Source organism: Lottia gigantea (assembly GCF_000327385.1).
Source record: "Lottia gigantea unplaced genomic scaffold LOTGIsca_119, whole genome shotgun sequence".
Classification (NCBI taxonomy): domain Eukaryota; kingdom Metazoa; phylum Mollusca; class Gastropoda; family Lottiidae; genus Lottia; species Lottia gigantea.
Genome location: NW_008707205.1, coordinates 537,788 through 561,213, shown reverse-complemented (window position 1 = coordinate 561,213; position 23,426 = coordinate 537,788). Strand labels below are relative to the sequence as shown.

The window sequence follows — 23,426 nt, the reverse complement described above, 5'->3', positions numbered from 1 at the left end:
ATGGTATGAAACATATTTTGATTTGATTTGATTTATTATAGATGGTATGTAGTAGTAGAGTACAAGATGAAGGTGGTAAATTATCTATCAATAAAGGATGTATGTGTTAAAGAAATATATTTTTTGATTGAATTTGATTTGATTTATTATAGATGGTATGTAGTAGTAGAATACAAGATGAAGGTGGTAAATTATCTATCAATAAAGGATGTATGTGGTATCAGAGTTGTTTAAATCAAGAAAGAAGTAATGTACGAAATTGTGGACTATATAACAAACCTGATAGAGCCTGTAATTTCTGCTGTGTTGGTGAGAAATGTAATGCTGGTGATATGGGAGGTATGTGTCTACGAAGCACAGATTTTTTTTTTCTCAAATAATCAGTCAATAAAACAATTAAGGGGGTCCTTTTATCTGTGTTGTTGTCATAATCTTTTGAAGAGCTCTAGTGGATATGCCACAAAACACTTTCTGGACCTTAAGATTAGTGAGCATGTACAGGTATGTGGTTGGCAAAGTCAGTTTGGAAAAATAAAAAACACACAATACCAGGTGATTCTGATAAATTTAGCATGCCTGTCTGGCCAGTCATATCTGTGTTGATATTATTTTGAAACATGGTGTTTTAGACATATAGAATTTCTCAGGGCCATTACATGTAGTTGACATTACCCAGTTCCCCCTGTCAGTGATGCAGGTAAGAGGGGCTGACATGGAAAAATTTCCTGCATGGCGTTGCCCGTCTGTATTAGCCCATATGGTGCAGAAAAGTAGGACATAAAACTCATTCATTTCATTTCATTTTGACACTAATGTACTGATCAATATTATCTACCATAAGTGTTTTAAACCCATCAGTATAACTTGCATGTAGTTAGCTGTAAAAGATAAATGCATGTCAATTAATTTCTTAATGCATTGTACCTCTTTACAAACTTAAAGGGCAGTATTCGAAAATTAAAAGGGACACGTTCACTATCCATTTGGCCAATTCTACAGTCAAGTGTTAGATAATTTACATGTGCAACCTCGCTTGAACTCAGCATTTGCATGTTTTGATAAATATAGGTTATTTCTACGTCAACCTGCAGAAGTTTTCCTATCGTTTTAAAGCAATGTCAAATTTATTATCTATGATGGATTTTGACGATATTTGGTGCTGAATCCTTATATGCATGAATATAGGTTGCACCACTGTACCTTAGTCTCAGAAACAGGAATTATTTGGCTCAGCTAATCATTAATAGTGTTCACAGCTTTCCTTTCAAATTTGAGCCTTAAAATCCATGTGTGTGAACAGAATCTCAAGATATCTGTCCAAGTGGGCAATTTGAGACCCTAAATTTTCAGTTTTCCTTAAAAAAAAATTAGACTGTCCCTTTAAACTGTCATAAATTTGGTATAGGAAATAAACCAGATTAACTGTCTGAAAAGTTATTTCTATCAGTTGATACAACATGGCTAGACAACCTATTTATATAACTAATGTCTGCTATTTCTGTCTATTATTTCAGGTAGAACAAGAGAATTCAGGTTTAGTTTAGAGATGACATTAGATAGACCATCTGATAAAGTGTTATATGATACAACATCTAGAGCTCATAATAACCTTAAAGCTCAGATTACAGATGCAGTGAGTACTAATTTTAAGTTATGAAAATATCCCAGAGTGTTTTGAAGATATCAGGGCCATGTTTTTAAAAAAACAAGAATTTTGAATTCACAAATTTTGCTCACAAAAAAATTGTCACATTATTCAGTGGGCCAAGGCCAATAAAACAAATTTAGCTAAAAATAATTTATATGATTTTAGGTGAGAAAAAAAGGGTTTTATGGTATCAGTTATAAAATGGTCATTTGTTAGTTCATTTTATTCAAAACTATAAGCTTAGTGAATTTATACATTAATTATACATCTGTATCATCCTGTATTGTTTTCCTTTGACAAATACAATGGTCATTGTTAAATGATCAAATATGTTGTCCTTTGAAAAATAACCAGTTTCATGTTTCTTTATAGAAGGCACATATTATATCAGATGGCTCTAATTAAAAACTATAATTTTACAGTTAAAGGGATTGTAAGGAGGATTTCGAATTTTTTTATGTGTAGCAGTGACACTGATATCATCAATGTGCACCTTTACAAGTTTCAATCAGACGTCTGTGGTTGCTGCTATTCCACTAAAACTAAGTGTTGATGACACCACAGATCACGAAGGGCTTTATGTGGTGAAAACGTAGTTCGCAATTAGTGCAAAAAAGACACTTTTTTGTGGAATTTAAAAGAACCACAGATGTCTGATTGAAACTTGGAATGGGGCAAATTGATGTACAAAAAAAATGAAAAAACTTCTTTACAATCCCTTTATTATAAAGTATCAAAGCAAAGACCATAATATTTGAATATGATTATATATGTTTTATATTACGATTACATCCATATCATATTTATTTTTTTAATCATCTATTGGTGTGGACAAAAATTACAATGCTTAAAACATCATTAAATGAATACATGATAACATAATGTACAATTAGATGGGATAATAAACATCATTTCCAGGGATAATCACATTTTAATGTAAAGACTAGACTGAAATTATGACTGAAGATGACTTAGGTCATCAGACTTTCACACGTCAATCCAGAAAAGAACTTACATCAGTCAGTTGCTCAATTTAACCAAGTAAATGACGACATGTAAAGAACCAAAACTCTAACCGACTGTGCTATAGACCCAATAAAGATCCCTCCTACCAGTTAGTCCTTGGCCAAACCTCTTGGCATTGATCTTTCACATTTACAGCTGGGCTGACTGAAATTATGACTGAAGATGACTTATTCAAGGTCATCAGACTTTCACACGTCAATCCAGAAAAGAACTTACATCAGTCAGTTGCTCAATTTAACCAAGTAAATGACGACATGTAAAGAACCAAAACTCTAACCGACTGTGCTAAAAAACCTCACAAAAACTACATGTTGTTCATAATAATGTATATGTATTAATATTGACATGGTGTGATGTTGTATTTCAGTTAGAAAATGTATTTGAAGATGTTGATGGTGGACAGACAGCTAAAGTTACAGGTTTCAGGTTAGAATGAAGAATTTACTGTATAATTTGCATGTTTGTTTTTTTAACCCCAAAGGAACTTGCACATTGACACAGCAACCAAACGTTTTAGAATCTTTTGTTATGATCTAGATAAGGTCTGTTGTCATATGTTTGATTGAGGCCAAAATAGGTGACAATGAATGGATCAGTATGCTCAAGTTTTACTTTTGTTTATGTATTTTTTTATGTTCTAGAAATGAAAGTTTATAAAAAGAAAATCATCTGTAAATGTGACTTAAAGATGGATTTCCTTATAGTTTAGTGTGGAATTAAGCAAATGTTTTGATTAATTGGTGTTGTTAATGAATTATCATGTATTCTTAATCATATCATTATGTTCTTATTGCATATAATTAAGAGTCTTAACCAATCATAAATGTACATGTATGTACAGTCTGGATAACTCATTGGAATTCTGCTGGTAATTCTCTTCTAATTTAGCTAATTATGAATTAATGATGGACGTGTGAGAAAAACTGGTATTTTTGCAAGTCATTAAGTTTTAGCAAGGGAACCCATCTTTAAAGGTGCCCTCACAACAGTTTCGCACATTATTCTTATTGGCAATCATACACAATTGGTGATCGCTATGATGTGAATGCCCCTTAAACTTCAATCGTTATTGTTTCAGCGAACCAAACATAACAGTCCATGCATTGATCTCAACGACTAATCTCAATATACACAATGCTGAAAGTGTGAAGACTTTGCTTAAAAAATTCATCTCTACTTCTGCTTCTGAAGATTATTTACTAGAACTTAGTGTTTTACCGGAATCTGTTAAAGTTGACAATTATAGTGGTGGTGAGTATTTGAAATTTATATTTGAAATTTATATTTGAAATAAATTTGAAAGAAAAGATGGGATCAGGGGTTGACAGTTGTTCAGGAACACCTGATGCCACTGTGCAACTATTATCCACTTGGCTTCTGTTTCAGAGAGTCCACATACATAAATTCTTTGTTGATTATTCCAAATCGATATTCAGGCCCCATATTCTTGAAAAGATATTGGGCGCTAGGATGTCCTAGAATCAATGTTAGAAGATAAGAACCTAGTGCTAAGATCGTTTTGAGAATACAGACCTGAAGAGTATCTCTTGATTTATATTGAGTCCAATGCTATTCTTGTCAAATCCAAATTTAGATATTACATAACTATCTGTCCTGATGCTTGTTCATTGGAAATTTAAATTTGACTCAAGTTCATGTATTTGAAGATTGCAAAAGGAAATCATAGAGATGAGACCCATCCAAAAATCTGAAAATAAGAATTTGTCATAAGCATAGAATGTTACATTGAGAAAAAACATGTTAAAGACAAAAGTGATTTTTTGAGGAACTGAGCCAAAGTGTCAGAAAGCTCAGTGACACATGCTACATGTTTCAAACTGTTATTTTGCAGTTTCCTGTGAAAAAGATAATGCAACATCAAGTGTTGGTGAAATTACCTGGCCAGATACTCCAACTGGAAAAACAGCCAAAATATCATGTCCTAATAAGTCCACACAATATGCTTATAGAAGATGGTTAGTTTGTTAATTGAAACATTATAGCTTATTGTTTACAAATTCTGTTTCTTGAGGCTAATGTACAATCCAATCAAATGGCTACATTTACAAACACTCCTGTTACAAGTAAGGTGGCTATTGCAGTCAAGGTATAAGACAAAATTTGTAATAGCTTGACGATATTTTTGTCCTTCTGACATCTTGTTTACCACTTCATAAATATAGAAATAATTTTCGGAATCCATTAATTTCAGCATTTTAACCAAATCAAATGAAGGAACGTGGTTGAAGCCTGATATTAGAGCATGTTTAATTAATACGTCTGTTGGAAATGAATTAATGAAGCTCTTAAACATCAAAGTAACAGCAGGTAATTATCAGAAATTATTAATTATAATTTCTAGTAATATAAATTATCTATGTTACTGATCAAAGTGAATATCTATAGTCTATTATAGGGGGTCCACTTTGTACGTTGTTTCATCTGGCAATAATAATAGTATAGGAATGGTTTTGGATGTAAAGATGAATGATTTAATTTATAATATGTAGTTTAGAGGGAAAATTTAGAACAAAAACATAAAATATCAAAATTTCCAACAAAATTTTCCTTTATATTTTGATGTACATGGAAACAAACCAAGGGCCTCATATACAAATTTGGTAATTCAGATATCAGATGATATTTAATCTAAAATACTACCTCTTAGAATGGACATACAATTTAAAGTCTCAATCTTAATCAATATTCACCAGTTGGACTAACCAGGTGTCATGACTAAAGAATAGAATCTTTATATAAGATGATATATCCAATAAACTAACTAAACTAAAGGGATTCAGTCGTATAGTTTTGACAACAGGTTAAGTTCAGTTGAATAAAAACTCATTTTAACCAAGTTTAAGAGTTTTTGGTCATCCTAAGGAATAGGATGTTTAATTTTCTGAAATTTTGTTCATTTGGAAATGTATATGTCATTTGATTTTTTCAGACAATGTTGGACAAGTTGCAAACAATTTAAAGAGCCTAACAGCTAAAGCTGAAGACTTGACCACAGCTCAGTTATCTTTAGCTGTCAATGTTCTTGAGAAAGTTTTAAATGAAAACTCATCCTACAGTAAACTACCAGTAATGAATGCTTCTGTAGCTGTAGTCAGTCAGCTTTTGAGTTCCAAGAATGATGTGCTGCAAGAGGCAGAGGAGAAATACCAGACATCTTCCAAGTAAGCCATGTTTCTATTGCTTTTAAGGTACAATCTCAAATTTGATTTCTGTTCTCTTCATATTTAGTAACATCCTCCCCTCTGTAACTGATATTCATCCCTTAACACAAAGATAAAAAATACGAGCTGAAGCCACCTGTAACTTTCAAACTATAAATGAAAATTAAGTCTGTAAATAGGTCCTCATGACCTCATATACTTGTTTCGTTTTGAATGGTCATTTTATGTATGAAGACATCAGGACTCTGTTTCACGAAATATCGTTGAATAACGTACAAGCGTAAACTTTATAAATAATATTTTTCTTCAATTAACATGCAAGTTTAATTGTACAAATTGTTTTAGAACCGGAGTTCAGGTAATAAAACAAGTTAAGGTGCAGACACAGGAGTGGTCTTGTGCAATTGAAAGGAAAATGAATCTGATTGGATGATGACCTTCTGTCATGCAGACATTAAGATAATCAGAGACAATTATCAAATTTTCACAGAAATAAAAAAACTCCAACCAAGACCGCTCGTGTGCCGGCACCTTTAAACTCCCTGGTGTTAATAAGAAATATTTCTTTGGTATATTAATATGTTTATAAAGATATGCTTACCTGGTAGAATGTCACAATTTTGGGCCAATTCTTATTATTGATAAATTTGGTACTTGCAGAATGGATCTTGATTTGATGATCTAAACTAATCGTTCGAATTGTTAATAGTTATGGAATATAACCTCCTGTTTTTTTCCTATATTTTCTAGGATTCTAGACTCTGTTGATAATATAAGTAATAGAATTAGTCTGAACGATGGTAATATTAAAATTGTTCAACCTAATTTAGTATTAGCTGCTGTACCAGTTGTAGATGGTAACTTTACAGGTCTGACTATTACAGCCAAATCTAAAACTAAAAGCAATACTTTATCTGGCTTCATGGTAAGTACAAAATGTACAGTGGCGTTTTTATGATTCATTAGAATAGCCTGATTAGAGGCTATAGAATTGTCAACGTTAGACATTTAAGAATTCAATTTAAAAAATTTTAAAATAGGGGGCCAAAACCAGGCCAGTCTATCCACTGGTTTTCTCTGCAAAAATGCTTTATAATATATCCACCATGTGCAGGTATGCTTTTTCGCTCTCTTTCATTAAAGAAGGTTGAAAAGGATGATTTTGTAAAGATATTCAGAAAACAACCTGCTTCAGCTTTCAAACAATATAAGGTCAAGTGAACTTATGATTTTCTAGGTGAAGAGAGATGTTGATGATGATGATGATGATGATGAAAATGAAATTGATGATGATAATGAAAATCAGAAAAGAAATCTTAAAAGACGACAGACCACTGATGCAAGTAGAGAAGATGATGATCATCATGAACGGGATGATGATCATTACTCCAGCACTCTTAGTCCAGTTGTTATTGAGGATGAATTTAATGAAAAGGATAATGAGGATGGTGATAATGAAATGGAAAAGGATAATGATGATAATGATGATAATGATGATAATGATGAGTCAAGTAGTTTTGCTTTACCAAAAACCTTATTCTCCAGGTTAAGTGAAGCTGAGAAAACTGCTGTTGAAAGAATAACATTCCATGTTTTCCCTTCAGGGAGATTATTTTCTGTAAGTGATATACACATAAGTTTCAAAAGTATTTATTTATTTATTACATTAGCATTACATTTACATTTACAACATTATTTCAGTTAAAGGGGCAAAAATGGTATTGTGCTAATAGTTGCAGGAAAAATAAAATAAAATGCTGATGATAAATTTTTTACATTTATATTTATGCTACTTATTCTTCAACATTGACAATGATATTTTATTACAGAATGGTGCAAATTGAAGCTATCAGTGTCCCGAATACACATAAAAATTTAGAAAAACCTCTTTACAATCCCTTTAACATTTATGCTATTTTTCTACAGCATTGTAGATGATGGATTTATTACACTAACATTATTATGCTATTTATTTCAGAGTATTGGGGGCAATAAATCAGATGATACTCCACAACAAATAAATGATAATAAATTTACTACAAAAATAAACAGTGGAGTTATATCAGTCAGTGTACCAAATGTTAAGATTCGTCAATTACAAGACCCTGTACAGATGACATTTTCACATTCATCAAAGGTACTTACTTTGAAGTTTCTTACTAAGAATGTATCTCAAATGTCTAAGAACTACAACCCTATATAGGATGTAGAGTATAGCTAAGCCATCAAGTGTCATTCAATGTTTGTCAAAATGCAAAATTGATGGTCAAAATGCAAAATTGATGGTCAAAATGCAAAATTGATGGTCAAAATACAAAATTGATGATTAAAATACAAAATTGATGATCAAAATACAAAATTAATGGTCAAAATACAAAATTGATGATTAAAATACAAAACTGATGATCAAAATACACAATTGATAGTCAAAATACAAAAATGATGATCAAAATGCAAAATTGATGGTCAAAATGCAAAATTGATGGTCTAAATGCAAAATAGATGACAACTCTCATAATATATGCTGATGTATATTGTCATTTTTTGGTGTTTTTGTATCTTCAGAATTCTACCAATGCTCGGTGTGTATTTTGGGATGATGGTATTATAAGTGGCACAGAAGGTTGGTCATCTGAAGGTTGTAGAGTATTAACTAATATTCAAGGCTCCAATACCACATGTGTTTGTGATCATCTTACTAACTTTGCTCTTCTAATGGTAGGTTTAACCCTTAGATTTCTTACCATACAATTTTGATTTACCCAGGATCAAGATCTTTTATAATAAGGTCTGTCCTGGTTTAATTATTTTGTGGTTTGTTGATGAACCTTTATTTAATGGTCTAGCAGGAGGAAGTTTCTTCGGATTCACTTCCTTCGGCTCAGATGGTGCCATCTGCTTTTTTAACTAACTGTTTTCCCTAAAAAATTTGAAAGAAGTGATTAGATTCATTTACAATAGTCTTCTTAAAAAGTTTACCTCAATGCACACTGCATGGCAAAAAATATCCCATTTATGTTTTGGAATATTGATAACAAAGAGACAAACAACAAACAAGTTGCAATTTGGTAGAAGTCCACAACTAGGCAGCATCAATAACTTTGAAACATAAAATGAGTTCAATAGCCATCCAGGATTATTGAAAGTTGAAAGTGAATTATAAAGCCATATGTCAGCAATCTAATTAGAATAAGACCAAACTTTCGTTCCTTTTTTATTAACTTATATTTCATACATCCACATCAGTGAGAGTCTTGACAGTTCATCACAATAACCTTTTAACCTAACCTGATGACCTGATCCAATCAAATTTTTGCCCACTCCGGCACTGGGATTTTGTGAGAGAGTGAAGGAATCTGATTGGTTAAAGCAGAGGTCGACAGGTTGGGTCAAAAACTTTCAAGAGGCCTGTCTTTAGACCCTAACTGAAGTGGCTATATTAGAAATAAAAGCTAATAAAAAACAGAATGAAAGTTTGGTCTAATTTTGATTAGACTGATATGTCAGGAAAGTTTAGGCCAGATCCAGGTATTTCTAAATGGTTGAAGTTTTGGAACTCTTAACATTTTCTGATGTTGTTTTTTTTTTAGGATGTGTACCAAGATGGTTACCGCATTAGCGAGAAAAATAAAAAGATATTATCTATAATAACTTATGTTGGTTGTTCATTATCATTTATCTGTTTAGCACTAACTTTACTTACCTATATTTTCTTCAAGTAAGTATTTAAACATATTCTTATATACACTAGAATGTTACTTTAAAAAATTAACGTACAAATCCCTCAGAAATTTAGATTTTATTTTTAAAGGAAGGTAGTCATCTAAATATTTTTCTTTATTTGGAAAAAATTCAGAATTTGGAAATATATTTCATCAAAATCACCATCAAAGAAAATCTTAATCAATTTCTTAAACAATCAATAAGTCCTAAGGGTTTTCAGTTACATTTATTGTCTGAGCAAAGTTCTTCATTTTATCCATTTCTTTATGAGAATTGGAAAGCAGCCTCAAAATAATATTGTTAATCTTTGCATTGATAAAAATATAATTTTTTGTAAGTTTACATTGAAAAGAAACACAATTCCCTCCTCAAAATTTCAACACAAAAAAAGTCATTTCTGGCTGAAAATGGGTCTCTGTAAAAACGAATTTTGAAGACATAATGTGTGCTTATATTCAAATTATTATCAACATGAAGACATTCGAAGACTAACAGTTCTATTTTGAGGCTGTTATTCCAATTCTCATAAAAATAATGAATGATATTAATGAATTTGCTCAGAAAATAATTATATTAGATGTTTATTTTTGTTTTTCTACTTGATGGCCACATCAATAGTTGAATTCTGTTATAATTGTGGTCAATGTGGAATTTAATATTTTAGGTTTTTATTTTATGTTAACATCTTCATTTTTTTGTTAATTCTTAATTCAGTGGACCAACTTCTACCACAGAATCATCTCAAAATCATAAAAGTGATCATTTTGTTGGCAGTTCTATTAGGTTTGATTTTGTTCAAAAACTCTTTTTTTTTATGGAATTTAGCTTTGGATTTAGTGGCATTTTTACTCTAGGTGGCTGAGTAGCTTTAGATTTCTGTGTTCTTATTTAGGTTTAGGGATTAAAGTAAATATAATATAAAACACTTTAACACAATTGAAAAATTGCTTAGCCCTAGTCGATTACCAGTTGCGTATAGTTGTGAATAAGGAAAGTTGTCATGAGAAAAGAACCAAACAACAAAACTCTGTTGCATAAGAGAGTTGCGTTTGAAACAGAAGATAGTTAATTTTATTCTCAAACATACGCATATGGTATTAGGGGAAAAGAGCCAACATTGGGCCGAATCTCGCAGGCACCGGCACAGGCACTTTAGGAGGATGCGAATCCACAGCACCTAATCCCCACATAGAAGTCAACCAAAATATTTTGGTGTAATTTGTTCACCTTAAGGTAAAAACCTTCCTGTGTATCAGGGTAATAGGCTATTAAGTTAGCCTTCGGATATAAAATCCTGATAAGGTTCTTTATTTTAGACAGTGTAAACTTTGCAATGCTATTGTCTTTCATGTAAGTAAACAAACTCAGATTCATTTATAAATGAAACCCTATTGTAAGAATTGCACAGGCTTGGACACATTTTCTGAAAAGATTAAAACCTTAAAGTTTTAAAAAACCCATTTTTGGGAGGTTGATTTGAGCCTTGAATATATGTTAATAGTCTTCAGAAGTACTTGAATTGTATGAAAAGCACATAATTCCTTGAAAAATATCTCAAACTAGGAACTTCACTTCCTATTTCTATAGATGTCTTTTTTATGGCAGTGTCTCAAGAAAAGACGATTCGTCTTTTTAACTTACAAATGCAAATAATTCTGGACATGGATTTGAAGGCTCAAATTTAAACGGTGCACTGTGAACACTATTACTGATTGACTTTGCTTAAAAAAATCCCTGTTTTTGAGACTATAGTATGATTGGTCAAAAAAATTGTTGCATATGTCCCATATATCATTTGAAATGCATCCCCTTGAACTTAATCAAAATTGGATTCTACTAACTGTTGTATGCCTAATAAGAATATAAAGGAATATTTAATCTTGAATTAATTGGCCAGTATTGTTCGCTAGTGTTAAAAGGGTTAACATATCAATAATAACAATAATAGTAATGATCATAATAATAATAATAATGATGATAATAACAATAATGATCATAATAATAGTATTGATAATAACAATAATAACATAAACTACATATGCAATATAACAAGAATATCTATTAACATATCTTTTTAAATTTTTAAATTTATTTTGTGTGTTATTTTCCTGGGTGAAAGTTTGAAAAAAAAATTTCATAATTTGTGCATGATCCTTTTGTCTGTACCATTTTTTAAACTAATGATCTTAAGCATGAAAAGTTTGAGATAGTCCTCTTACTGATAATGATATCTTCTCACTATCAAGATACATGCTTAAAAACTAAGAGACAACAGAGATGGACTCTTCTATGAAGCACATTAAATGATGCATTTAAATTTGTTTAGAAACATTTCCGTTTGACTGACTTATCCACATCAACAGTCTCTGCATTTGGCCATCTTTGGAAGCATGTATATAAACCTTAAAGGAATTGTAAAGAGGTTTCTGAAAATTGTATGTGTATAGAGGATACTGGTATCATAAATTTGCACCATTCTAATTTTCAATCAGACGTCTGTGGTTCTTGCAATGCCACTTAAACTATGCGTTTTATGACGTCACTGTTACTTTTGCAATTAGTGACATAATCAAACGCTTACTTGTAATGGAATCGCAAGAACTACAGATGTGTGATTGAAAATTGGAGCAAATTGATGATATTAGTGTCTCACACAAATAAAATGTTTAGAAAACCTCTTTACAATCCCTTTAAAAAACATTTTGAATTGTCCATATTATGAAGTTCTAATTGCATGTGACCAGTTAACATTATTATAGTAGAAAATATTCATCCTGTTACTTAGCAAATCTGCTGTTTTGACAAATAACAAGCATGAAGAGCCTTGCTCTTTTACCTTATGTTGAAAATTTATTGGTATCAACTTTCAAATATTCTAGTCAGTCAGATGCAGGGGTAGTCTTTGGTGTTCGTTCCAAAATTTTTATGACAAAATTTCAAAATTTGTAAAAAGTAGACCTATTTAGCTACTGTAGCAATATTTAACAATAACAAAAAATTGTAGGGACACAGGCTGAAGTAGGTCAGTTGTCTGAAGATCACATATCGTGAAACTCTGAGTAACAACATGCTTTTTGGGGGTTCTGTTTTAATATTGCTCTACAAATGATGTATTGGGCACCTTTAACACTGAGAATTTTGTGTTATTGGTCAGGTTACTTAGCAAACAGAATTTATAACACACATGTAGAACCAAAGCAAGGAACATATATACAGGTACTCTTAGTGAATTGAAATATTTCTCTTTAGGATTCTTTGAAATTCTTTGACCAAATTGTTTTTTTCCCCTTATTTCAGAAAATTACGAAAAGACAACCCTTCCAAGATTTTAGTGAATCTATGCATAGCTTTAGCTATAGCTAATCTGATATTTATTATTGGTATGCATAGCTATGCTATGGATGATGTTATTGGTTGCAAGGTAATTTTATTTTTGATATTTTGATCATTTCATTACAATCAACCTTTACAAGAGAAATTTCAGGGTATGTAACCCATAAAACTTCTAGGACTGAAAATTGGTCTTAAGTTTGTCTACAATTAATTCAGAACATACTTCAACCAGTGCAAATCTCATAAATCAACTAATATTGTGACATCATTATTTGGATTATGTTATTATACATGTCATTTTTCATTAACTGCAGGCAAACCTAAAGCCAGATAATATTTTGCTTTGGACAGATGGAATTGAGTTCTCTCAGCTTATAAAGTGAATATTGAATTGACTTTATCCCCTTAACACTTTTTAGAATTACATTTCAGGTTGTTGCCATACTTCTTCATTATTTTCTCTTATCAGCGTTATCTTGGATGGCCGTTGAGGCCTTTTATATGTATTTGGCTTTAGTACTAGTGTTTAAAACTTACTATTCCAAATTTATGTTAAAATGTTCAGTAGTAGGCTATGGTAAGTTAAATATTAATTCTACAGATTTTAATGCACAGACATACAGTAAAAACATCATATACATGTACTGAAGTAAAGTAAAGTTATGAAAAGGATGACTAGTGATAAATCTCTATTAGTGCATGGCCCCTCCCCCCCTAGAAAAATAGTTTGCACTCCCAATTACATTTAAAAATATGATTTTTATACTTTTTTCCCCAAAATATACTTCAGAATGCACCAATACTATTCAATTTTTCAAAATTTTCTTGATAAAACCCTCCCTACGCTTCAATCAGTGTTGTAGCATTTTAAATTCAACCTCAACAGTTATCCTCCCTTTGAGTCAGTCTGCCTAATCTTGGGAGGCTGGGGCCTCTATCGAAGTATGATTGTGCATCATATTCAGAGTTGATATAACCCAAAATTGACTGAAATGGAATGAAATGAATGGAGTTTTACATCCTGCTCTTCTATACCAAAGTTTACTGAGTAATTACATGGACATCTGAAATAAAAAAAAAAATATTTGTAGCTATGAGCTCTCTCTAAAAAGAATAAAGGTTTTAACAAAATGGTACCTAACACCTGGCATGATATTTATTTTAATGGTGCTACAAACTCATGTTAATTTCAGGCATTCCACTCATTGTTGTTATTATAACATTAAGTATCAGTACAGATAATTATACATATTTAGATAGTGGCATGTAAGTATGAATATGTGTAGTTAAAGGGATTATAAAGAGGTTTTCTAAAATTTGGATGTGTATCAGGGACACTGATAGTATCGATTTGCAACATTCCAATTTTCTATCTGGTCTCTGGTTCCTGCTATTCCAGTAAAACTAAGCACATCACAAATCGATTATGTGATTAAGAATATTTTTCGTTTAGCAACATCATAAAACACTTGGTTTTACTGGAATTGCAGGAACCATAGATGTCTGATTGAAACTTGGAATGGTGAAAATTGATGTTATCAGTGTCCATGTTACACATAAAAAATTAAGGAAAATTTGACTGATCTATTTGTATCCTTCAGGGATAAGAGATTATTACTTGGGGTATGGTCTTCTATATTAGCACCTTTGACCATTAGATCAATTACAAAATGGCGGATGACTTGGGTTAACCTCGCATAAAAGATTCACAATTTTTGTTTGTCTAAAATGCACACTTGGCAAGCCCTTTTTGGGGTATAAAAATGTGCACTATTTACATAAATATTATAGTACTTATGGCTCTATTTGTGCCTTTCCAATTAACTTGATCTGAGTGTACAATATATATGCGTGTATTTCCAATTGGTCACTGCTCACCTACTTGCTATTTTTAGCACATCAATTTCACGGAAAGATAACAATAACAAGAACAGATTTTGGATTTCCAAAAGCAAGGTTTTTTATTTTCAATGTTAGGGATCATAAACTGTTTCTAAGGTACTATTTAACCACGAATATTTCTTCTTTTTCAGTTGCTGGTTAACAACGAATGCTTTTTATGGCGCTTTTGCTGCTCCAGTTTTAGCAGTGTTGTTGATCAATTTTGTAGCTTTTGGGCTTGTTTTACGTCAATTGTGTGGACTTCAAGCTAGAAAACTAACAAAATCAGACCGTTCTGATAAACTCTCTAAAGTGCGTGGAGCAGTGGGAGTAGTTATTTTGTTAGGACTTACATGGATATTTGCAATATTTGCAATAGGTCCAGTACAAACTGTATTTAGCTACCTTTTTGCAATATTTAATGCATTGCAAGGGGTGTTTATCTTTTTCTTTTATTGTTTGTTTAAAAAAGATGCCCTCAATGCTTGGAGAAGATTTCTGCCATGTTGTGAAGTGGTTGATGAGAAATCCAGTAGTCGAGGTAAGAGCCTTTTTGTAGTTTTTATATTTTTGTCCAAATTCTGACAGAATCTTGTTGATTTTGAAGGGATACATTCCTCTATTTATTCAGTTACTGTGACATCATATTTCCTCAGCATCAAATTTTTTTTAATTTGTCCTCGGAAAGATATTAATAGGGATTTATATTCGTGGATTCCTATTTTTTTTTTAAATTTACCATATCTCAATTCTTGGACTCTATATTGTTTTAATGCTAGACTAATGGAACTTAATTTATGAACAATTTAAGAAAGGGATCTATCCCTTTAATCAATTATAATTCTTTGACATGGAAGTTCTTCTTATTCCTGAGGGTAAACATTCAAAAAAAATTAAATTTAAAAAAGCACACTAGACTCAAATTATACCTGACTCATAGATCATCAATATCATCATCAATTGCATTGTGACAACAAGGTAGTTTTGATAATGACAACAAGGTAGTTTTGATAATGACAACAAGGTAGTTTTGATAATGACAACAAGGTAGTTTGGATAATGACAACAAGGTAGTTTTTGATAACGACAAAGTAGCTTTGATATTGATGACAAAAATATTGTCTTTATAAAATACTACCAAGTTGTCATTATCAAAAGTATCGTTTTACCTTGTTGTCATTATCAAAACTACCATTATTTATCATTATCATTAATATCAATACTACCATGTTGTCATTATCAAAAACTACCTTGTTGTCATTATCAAAACTACCATTATTTATCATTATCATTAATATCAATACTACCATGTTGTCATTATCAAAAACTACCTTGTTGTCATTATCAAAACTACCATTATTTATTATTATCATTAATATTGATACTGCCTTATCAAAAAGACTGAGGTTATGATTATAAATGTGATGTTCATGTGGATAATAGAAGAAATTTTAACAGAGTGCTTTATAACATCACATATTAATTGGCTATCTTCTGAAATTAGAAATAGATGATTTTTACTATTCTCTCCTTATTTTTCAAGGCTTTTGTAATATACAAAACAATGGAAAAGGTAATTGTTTTAGTCTGTTGATGTTGTACAACTTTAGTTTCCAATATTTTGGTTTAATATATTTTTCAGTTTACATGTTTAAATATTTTGATTTGATTAAACATAATTTTTCAGTTAACATGTTCTAATATTTTGATGAAACATAATTTTTCAGTTTACATGTTCTAATATTTTGATTAAACATAATTTTTCAGTTTACATGTTCTAATATTTTGATTAAACATAATTTTTCAGTTTACATGTTCTAATATTTTGATTAAACATAATATTTTAGTTTACATGTTCTAATATTTTGATTAAACATAATTTTTCAAATTTTTTTTTTGATATATCATTTTTGAATTTTTGATATATTACTCAATAAATTTGGTTATTTCTAATCCAATTAATATGGAGTATGTTTAGTTTGATTTTATAAATCAAATAACTTTACACAGTTAGGATGAACAATACTTAAGTTCAAAGCAGATGATGTAATTTGAAACAATGTTTTTCAAGTACATGTAGTACACTATAAAATAAGCTTTTACCCAGCTTGAGGACTAATAAGGGAAAAAACTATGAAAATGATATTTTGAAATTTCACAGTGAAAATTTATACTTATATCTGAATTGGACATTGGATAAATTATAAAACGGTTTTGAATGTACATCTTGAATGATTGGGTCATTTTGCCAGCATTTATAAATTTTTTCAGTAACACAGAAAAAATAGAAATAGCCCACATTATGTTTAGTTTTTCATGTCAAGGCTTTAAGGATTTTAAGTTTCGGCTATATCACTTTTTATGAAAATAGAAAAATTACAAAGTAGTTCAAATTTAGTTAACAGTTAAATTGAAGTCATGTTTCTGACTATGCATGTGGAATTTGTTTTCAGAAGTGACATATAAAACACGTACTACATCATCGCACAATCAAAATCTAGATGTCCAGGTAGTGTTCTTTTCATTTCTAAGGCACGCTTCTGTAGCTTTCTTATTGGTATATTATATTTTGAAAAAGGGATTGTCCATTGTTTTCTACTAAATTAGTACTAATTCAGATATCTAGAGCATGTTTTATGTTTTGCTATATTACAATGTGTTTGTCTGCATGGTTGCATGTCATGCCCGAACTGTAGTGTCCAAATAGAGTTTATGGACAAATGGTTTTTCATATTGATGCTGGTTTGAATTTAGAAACGTGCTAGGGAAATATTTTTTGTCCTCCACCATTCAACATGATATATATCTCATCACACAAAATAGAATTGAATTTTATCCCTGTGGTTAATTTGTTTCTTACAAACTAAAAAACCTGTCATTTACATCTGGGAAGAAGAATTAGGGCTAAACCATCCCTTCCTTTGAAAATTAACTTAACATGTGCCAGATTTTACTGGATGTATTAAAATTATGAATCAAAGATTTTCCTAATACAGACTAAAATCAATTTTTCGTGTTTTAGAATGAAATAATTGTCACAGACTTCTATTGTTTCAGTTAAATGTATTTCATCCGATCATTACTTGAGATTTCGAGTTGACAGACCACATAAACAGACACTTCCAAAAAGACATATTAGTAATAAAACATAAAAACTGTTCCTGAGATATAAGATTCCTTTTTTAGTGAGATCTGACAATCCCTTTAAAGCTAGATTTATTTTTTATTTAGGAAACATTCTAGGTTTCTTAGCTATAAAAGTGCCTAGTTACAGAACCAACAGAATTGGTTATAATTTTTGTTTTCTATGGGAAGTAGTATTTGCTAGTCTTTAGTTTTATCAGAGTTTGAGGTGCTTTTGTTGTTTCAATGGTACCACAGGTTTTGGTTCAGATTTTTTGTTGGTTAGTTTTCCAGATGACAGTTACCATGATGTGGTTGTAAAATGCTTGTGTTTCAGATGTCATGGTTCTGCATTTTTCGGTGGTTGATTTGTGTCCTGAATATGTAAATAGTGTTTAGAAATAATAGAACTACATGAAAATAAGATTGCACGATTCCTTCAAATTACTTCAAACTTGGAATTTAACTTTCTTTTTCTATTATATCTGTTTAACTTTCAAACATGGATTATTCTGGAAACCCATAGATGTGAAGGCTCAAATTTTGACGGTGAGCTGTGAACACTATTACTGATTAGCTCAGCTAAAAAATTCTGTTACTGAGACTAAAATATGATTGGTCAAACTGATGGTGAATCTGTCCTAGAAATAGTGTACCACAGAAAAGAGCTACCATTGAACACCTTTTGTCTGATGTGATCAGAATGAGGCTGCGAAGAGACGAGGTATAAAGTGTGGAATAATCGCTAAAAACGAAAATAGAAGAAGTCAACACAAGAAGTACGGCACTATACCCGGCACTGTACACTATACATCGTCTATTCGCATCTTATTGTTGGAATTAATTTTTTTTTTTTTGAGTGGATGGCTCGGTTCACATTGTCATTATAAACTCACAACTCAAGTTTTAGTTGTGTTGATAGGCTGTTAAAAAGTTGATTGTCAAATTCAAAATAGATGTACTTAAATATTGTAAAGAGCACAAAATGTAGTTTGTAACTTGAATACTCTAGTTGTATGTAACAATTTTAACACTAACACTGCATGCTATAATAAATTTAACTTTCTTGATACTATCTATTATGTATTTTTCTTTATACTAGGCATCTAAGACTGACTCTTGTTGGCATATTTACCTTCGCTGCATGAATTTGGCAGTATTTATTGCAAACAGAAATTCTGCCTTTTTCTGTGTATGATCTCATGAATAATAGCTATATGTATTCAAATTGGCTATATTGCATTTGATAGCAAAAACAAATAGCAAAATGGCTACCAGAGCATGGTTTTTGAGGAGAAAGAGGAAGAATGTATGGGTTAGCTGCTCTTATTGAATGAAATTTTTATCAGTTATTATTAACAGCATTAATGATCTTCTAGTCAGTTTTGGAAAAACAACTTATAATCAAAAGTTACTATATGCTTAAAGGGACAGATGTGCCATCTTGGGGGGTTGATTTTAGTCTTGAATATATGTAAATAGTCTTCAGAAGTACGAAAACACATAATTCCTTTAAAATACTTCAAACTAGGAATTTTACTGACTATTTCTAAATTTATCTTTTCTATGACGAGTCGTCATTTTAACATTCAAACGTGGATAATTCTGGACACACATGGATTTGAGGACTCAAATTTCAAAAGTGAGCTGTGAACACTATTACTGATAAGCTCAGCTAAAATTCCAGTTTCTGAGACTAAAGTATGATTTGTCAAAAAATGGCCTACCTGTCCCTTAAAGAATGTGAAAAGTTACATGTTAAATGTAAATTTAGGATAAGTTTTGACACATATTTTCTTATCTTTATCTGCCTGAATTTCTCTTTCTTAGGTTAATGCATCTCTCTTGCTCTAATGTATACATGCAAAATATGATCTCTCAGCAAGCAACATCAATATTCTGGGATATCAAAAACTGTAAACTATTTTTCAATGAAAATATGCTTTCATGCTTTATTAATGGTACAGTTAATCAGAAACTTGTTGGCTCTGTCGTCTGATAGCAAATAGTCATTGTCAAAAAAGTAAGAAATAGTAAATAACTGTCAAATATTGCCTTCAGATTTCAATGTTAGCAAGTTTCAAACTGATTTATTCATTGAATTGAAATTTTAAATATCATCCTAAAAGTGAATTAACTAATCAAGTTAAAAATTTTAAATTTTAAGCTATCATAAATAAGAAACATGATTGAGTACATTGTTTAATAGGGAAAAGTGTGTCGCTTTTATTTTGTTAAAACTCAAAATTTAGGGTAACATTCACAGTTAGACTAATTTTGGAACTATCTTAGATCCCAAAAAGTGGAATATTAGTGATTTTTTCCTGGATCTTAGTTTGATTGCATTAAGACTCAAGCTAGTTTGTATTTACAAATAATGGTTAATATATTATATAAGTATATTTGTACTATTTTCAGGCTACTCAGGATCTACTCCTGCCTCAAGCAGTGGTAATAAGACTTTAAGTACTTATAATGGTGTGACATCTGTTAAAAGAGGTTTGTTTCTTTCTTTATATATGAAATTAAAAACATATTTATAACAACTGAATTTAAAGGGATACTACATCTTAAAATGAACATAAAATTTAAGAATGTTAAACTTGGCCAATAAGAGTATATATATTCATCAGTGGTTATACCTGGTGTCATAAATAATATAACAGGATCCTTATATAATCCGATAAATCTAAAAAACTTTAAAAAAAGGCAATTAACTATTGAAAAACGCTTAATATTAAGATTAAGTGTTTTTCAATAATTACTTAGTTTCATGAATTTTCCAGATTTTACAGTGATTCTGTTGTAACTTGTTCACTGATGAATATATACTCATATTGACCATTCTTGAGAACTTAAATTTTATGTTCATTCTAAGACGTATCACTTTAAAATATTGAATATATTTGATTTTTTATTACATATTAGATTTGAATTCTTTTGATGAAGTGTGCACATGCCACCTTAACTTAATCTTGTCTCTCAGTGCTCAATAATACATGGGTTTTTGTTAGTATTTTGGTATTCCTGCTAACCTTATGAAAAAACTTATTTTGAAAATAGGTTCACCATTTTGGCCTGATGCCTTTATGATAGAACTCATTTGATTATACTTTTCCCAATATGCATTGAGAATTTAAGCATTTTTTAACTCAGGGTTAGATGGTTGAGTTCAAATATGAGTTGTATTCATCAATATATATTTTCAGGTGGTGGAAAGTATGAAGTATCTAGTGAAGGTAATGTTAGATATGATCAAAGTAATCATAATAATAATGCTGATTATGATAATAATAATGCAGATTATGATAATAATAATAGTAGTTTGGACTTTGGTGGATATGAAAATATCGCCTATAATAACAGACCCGCCAGCTCAACCTATATATAGTGATTAGCTACAGTTTTTCTTCATGTCCTATGTACTTATCTTCGAATACCTTATGTATCTTCATTAACATCCCTGGGAAGTTAACCCATCAGATGCATTGTAACAATATTTTAGTATCTGGAATTGATAACATTTTTGATTTGTCAACTCTTTATAATTGTTATTAAAGGGACAGATAGGCCATTTTTTTGACCAATCATTCGTAAGTCTCAGAAACTGGAATTTTTTAGCTAAGCTAATCAGTAATAGTGTTCACAGCTCACCATCGAAATTTGAGCCTTCAAATCCATGTGTGTCCAGAATTATCTGTGTTTGTATATTAACATGACGACTCATCAATTTAAGATATTTTGTGATATATAGAAAAGACATATATAGAATTAGTGAGTAAAATTCCTAGTTTGAAGTATTTTTAAAGGAATTATGTAATTTTCATACATTTCTAGTACTTTTGAAGACTATTTACATATATTCAAGACTAAAACCAACCCCCAAAATGCAGCATCTATCCCTTTAATACAAATTGAATTTGTGGGTTGTCCCAGGGTAAGAAGTTTAATGCACAAGATGTGATGTTTTTATACTACTTAATACTTCCAGAGATAAATTATGTTGGTGTACCAGGGTGATGTTTCTTCAGGGCTGGGATATATCTAGAAATGGGATTTGAAATAAAAATGTATATACCATCTACAACTCCTGTTAAAGGAATTCAATACAATTTTTGTAATTTTCCAAAAAATCGTGACAATTATAAATATACCATTTCATGGCATTTCACCATATTTACCTAGAAGTCTATAAGAATAGGTCTATTTTGATATTTTTAAATAAAATGTTTACAATATGAATTCCTAATATTTCTATATTGCTCTACAATTGATGTATAGAACACTATTTTAACAGTGAGAATATTTTATAATTGAATTCCTATAACAGTATTTATTATAATATAAATATATATTGCCCAGCCCTACTTTTCATTTAGATTTAGACTCATTCATCGTCAAATATAAATTACATGTTTACAAATTACAGTATTATCTTTGCAATGACCAGGAAGTTGAAATTTATTTAAATTCAAAAGTCAAAATTTTGAATGATATTATATTAAGTCCCATCTAGAAATTTGAATTTATTTATTTTGAAGAGTTTGTTTTGTATTTGATCAGTTGATAGTATACATTGTAGATTATGAGTAAATATATATTTCAGAAAAGGATAATGATTTTGAATTTTATTTGCAACTTAAACCACACTTTTTAACAGGGTATTTTAATATTTTTCATATTTTTCATTGAAGAAAACTTTAACTAAACATTTTTGCAAATTGAGCAAAATTTTATGTGATTTTTCAGTCCTAAATTATATTATGTTTTATTTTATGTTTTGATATCGAATTATTCACATGTCCTTTAATCATTTTATATCGTTTGTTCGTTAATATTGTTAAAATGTTTATTTTTAAACAGATTTTATCCATGCATTCTTATGTTACACATGACATTGTTTTGATTGTAAGTATATGTGCTACCTAAAATTTATATTGATTTTGCCGAAAATTATTTCTACAGATTGAACTTTTTCATGAAATTTCTTTACATATTATATTACTTGGCAAAATGTCTTCAGAAATTCTTTTGAAATAATCCTAATAACTAGAATGGAATAAAACATACTGATTAATGTGAATACATTGAAGTGTTTTTGGCCTAATAAACAATTACCCCAGCAGATATAGGCCTCTATCATTTTATGATATGTGTATTCTGTATACAATGTTAATAGCAGTCATTAGTATGTTTTAATCAATCATAAACATTTTAAAAGGATTGTACAGAGGTCTTGTGAACTTTTTTTTTAATCAGGGAGACTGATAGCATCAATTTACACTATTCCAATTTTCAATCCGACGTCTGTGGTTCTTGCAATTCTACTAAAACTAACATGTTTTATGACATCATTAGAGGGGAGCTGCATAGATATTAATAGTAGCTTCCAGTAGCTCCTCTCTAGTGATATCATAAAATACGTTAGTATTAGTGGAATTGCAAGAACCACAGACGTTGGAATGATACAAATTGAAGCTATCAGTGCCCCCAATATACATAAAAATTTA

At 30.5% G+C, this 23,426-nt stretch overlaps 1 protein-coding gene across 1 annotated transcript; it reads left to right on the top strand.

The window, feature by feature from the left end:
- LOTGIDRAFT_171751 (hypothetical protein) lies at positions 1-21,307 on the top strand (the record flags this gene model as incomplete). The annotated part of the gene is made up of 20 exons (XM_009047946.1): positions 1-3; positions 42-44; positions 153-339; positions 1,515-1,633; positions 3,042-3,100; positions 3,753-3,925; positions 4,527-4,650; positions 4,887-5,002; positions 5,625-5,856; positions 6,607-6,781; positions 7,094-7,474; positions 7,835-7,993; positions 8,422-8,574; positions 9,447-9,574; positions 12,877-13,000; positions 13,345-13,489; positions 14,106-14,178; positions 14,946-15,334; positions 20,335-20,415; positions 21,126-21,307. The coding sequence occupies 20 exons, from the start codon at positions 1-3 to the stop codon at positions 21,305-21,307; spliced, it is 3,006 nt and encodes a 1,001-aa protein (XP_009046194.1).
- Positions 21,308-23,426: the final 2,119 nt, after the last annotated feature.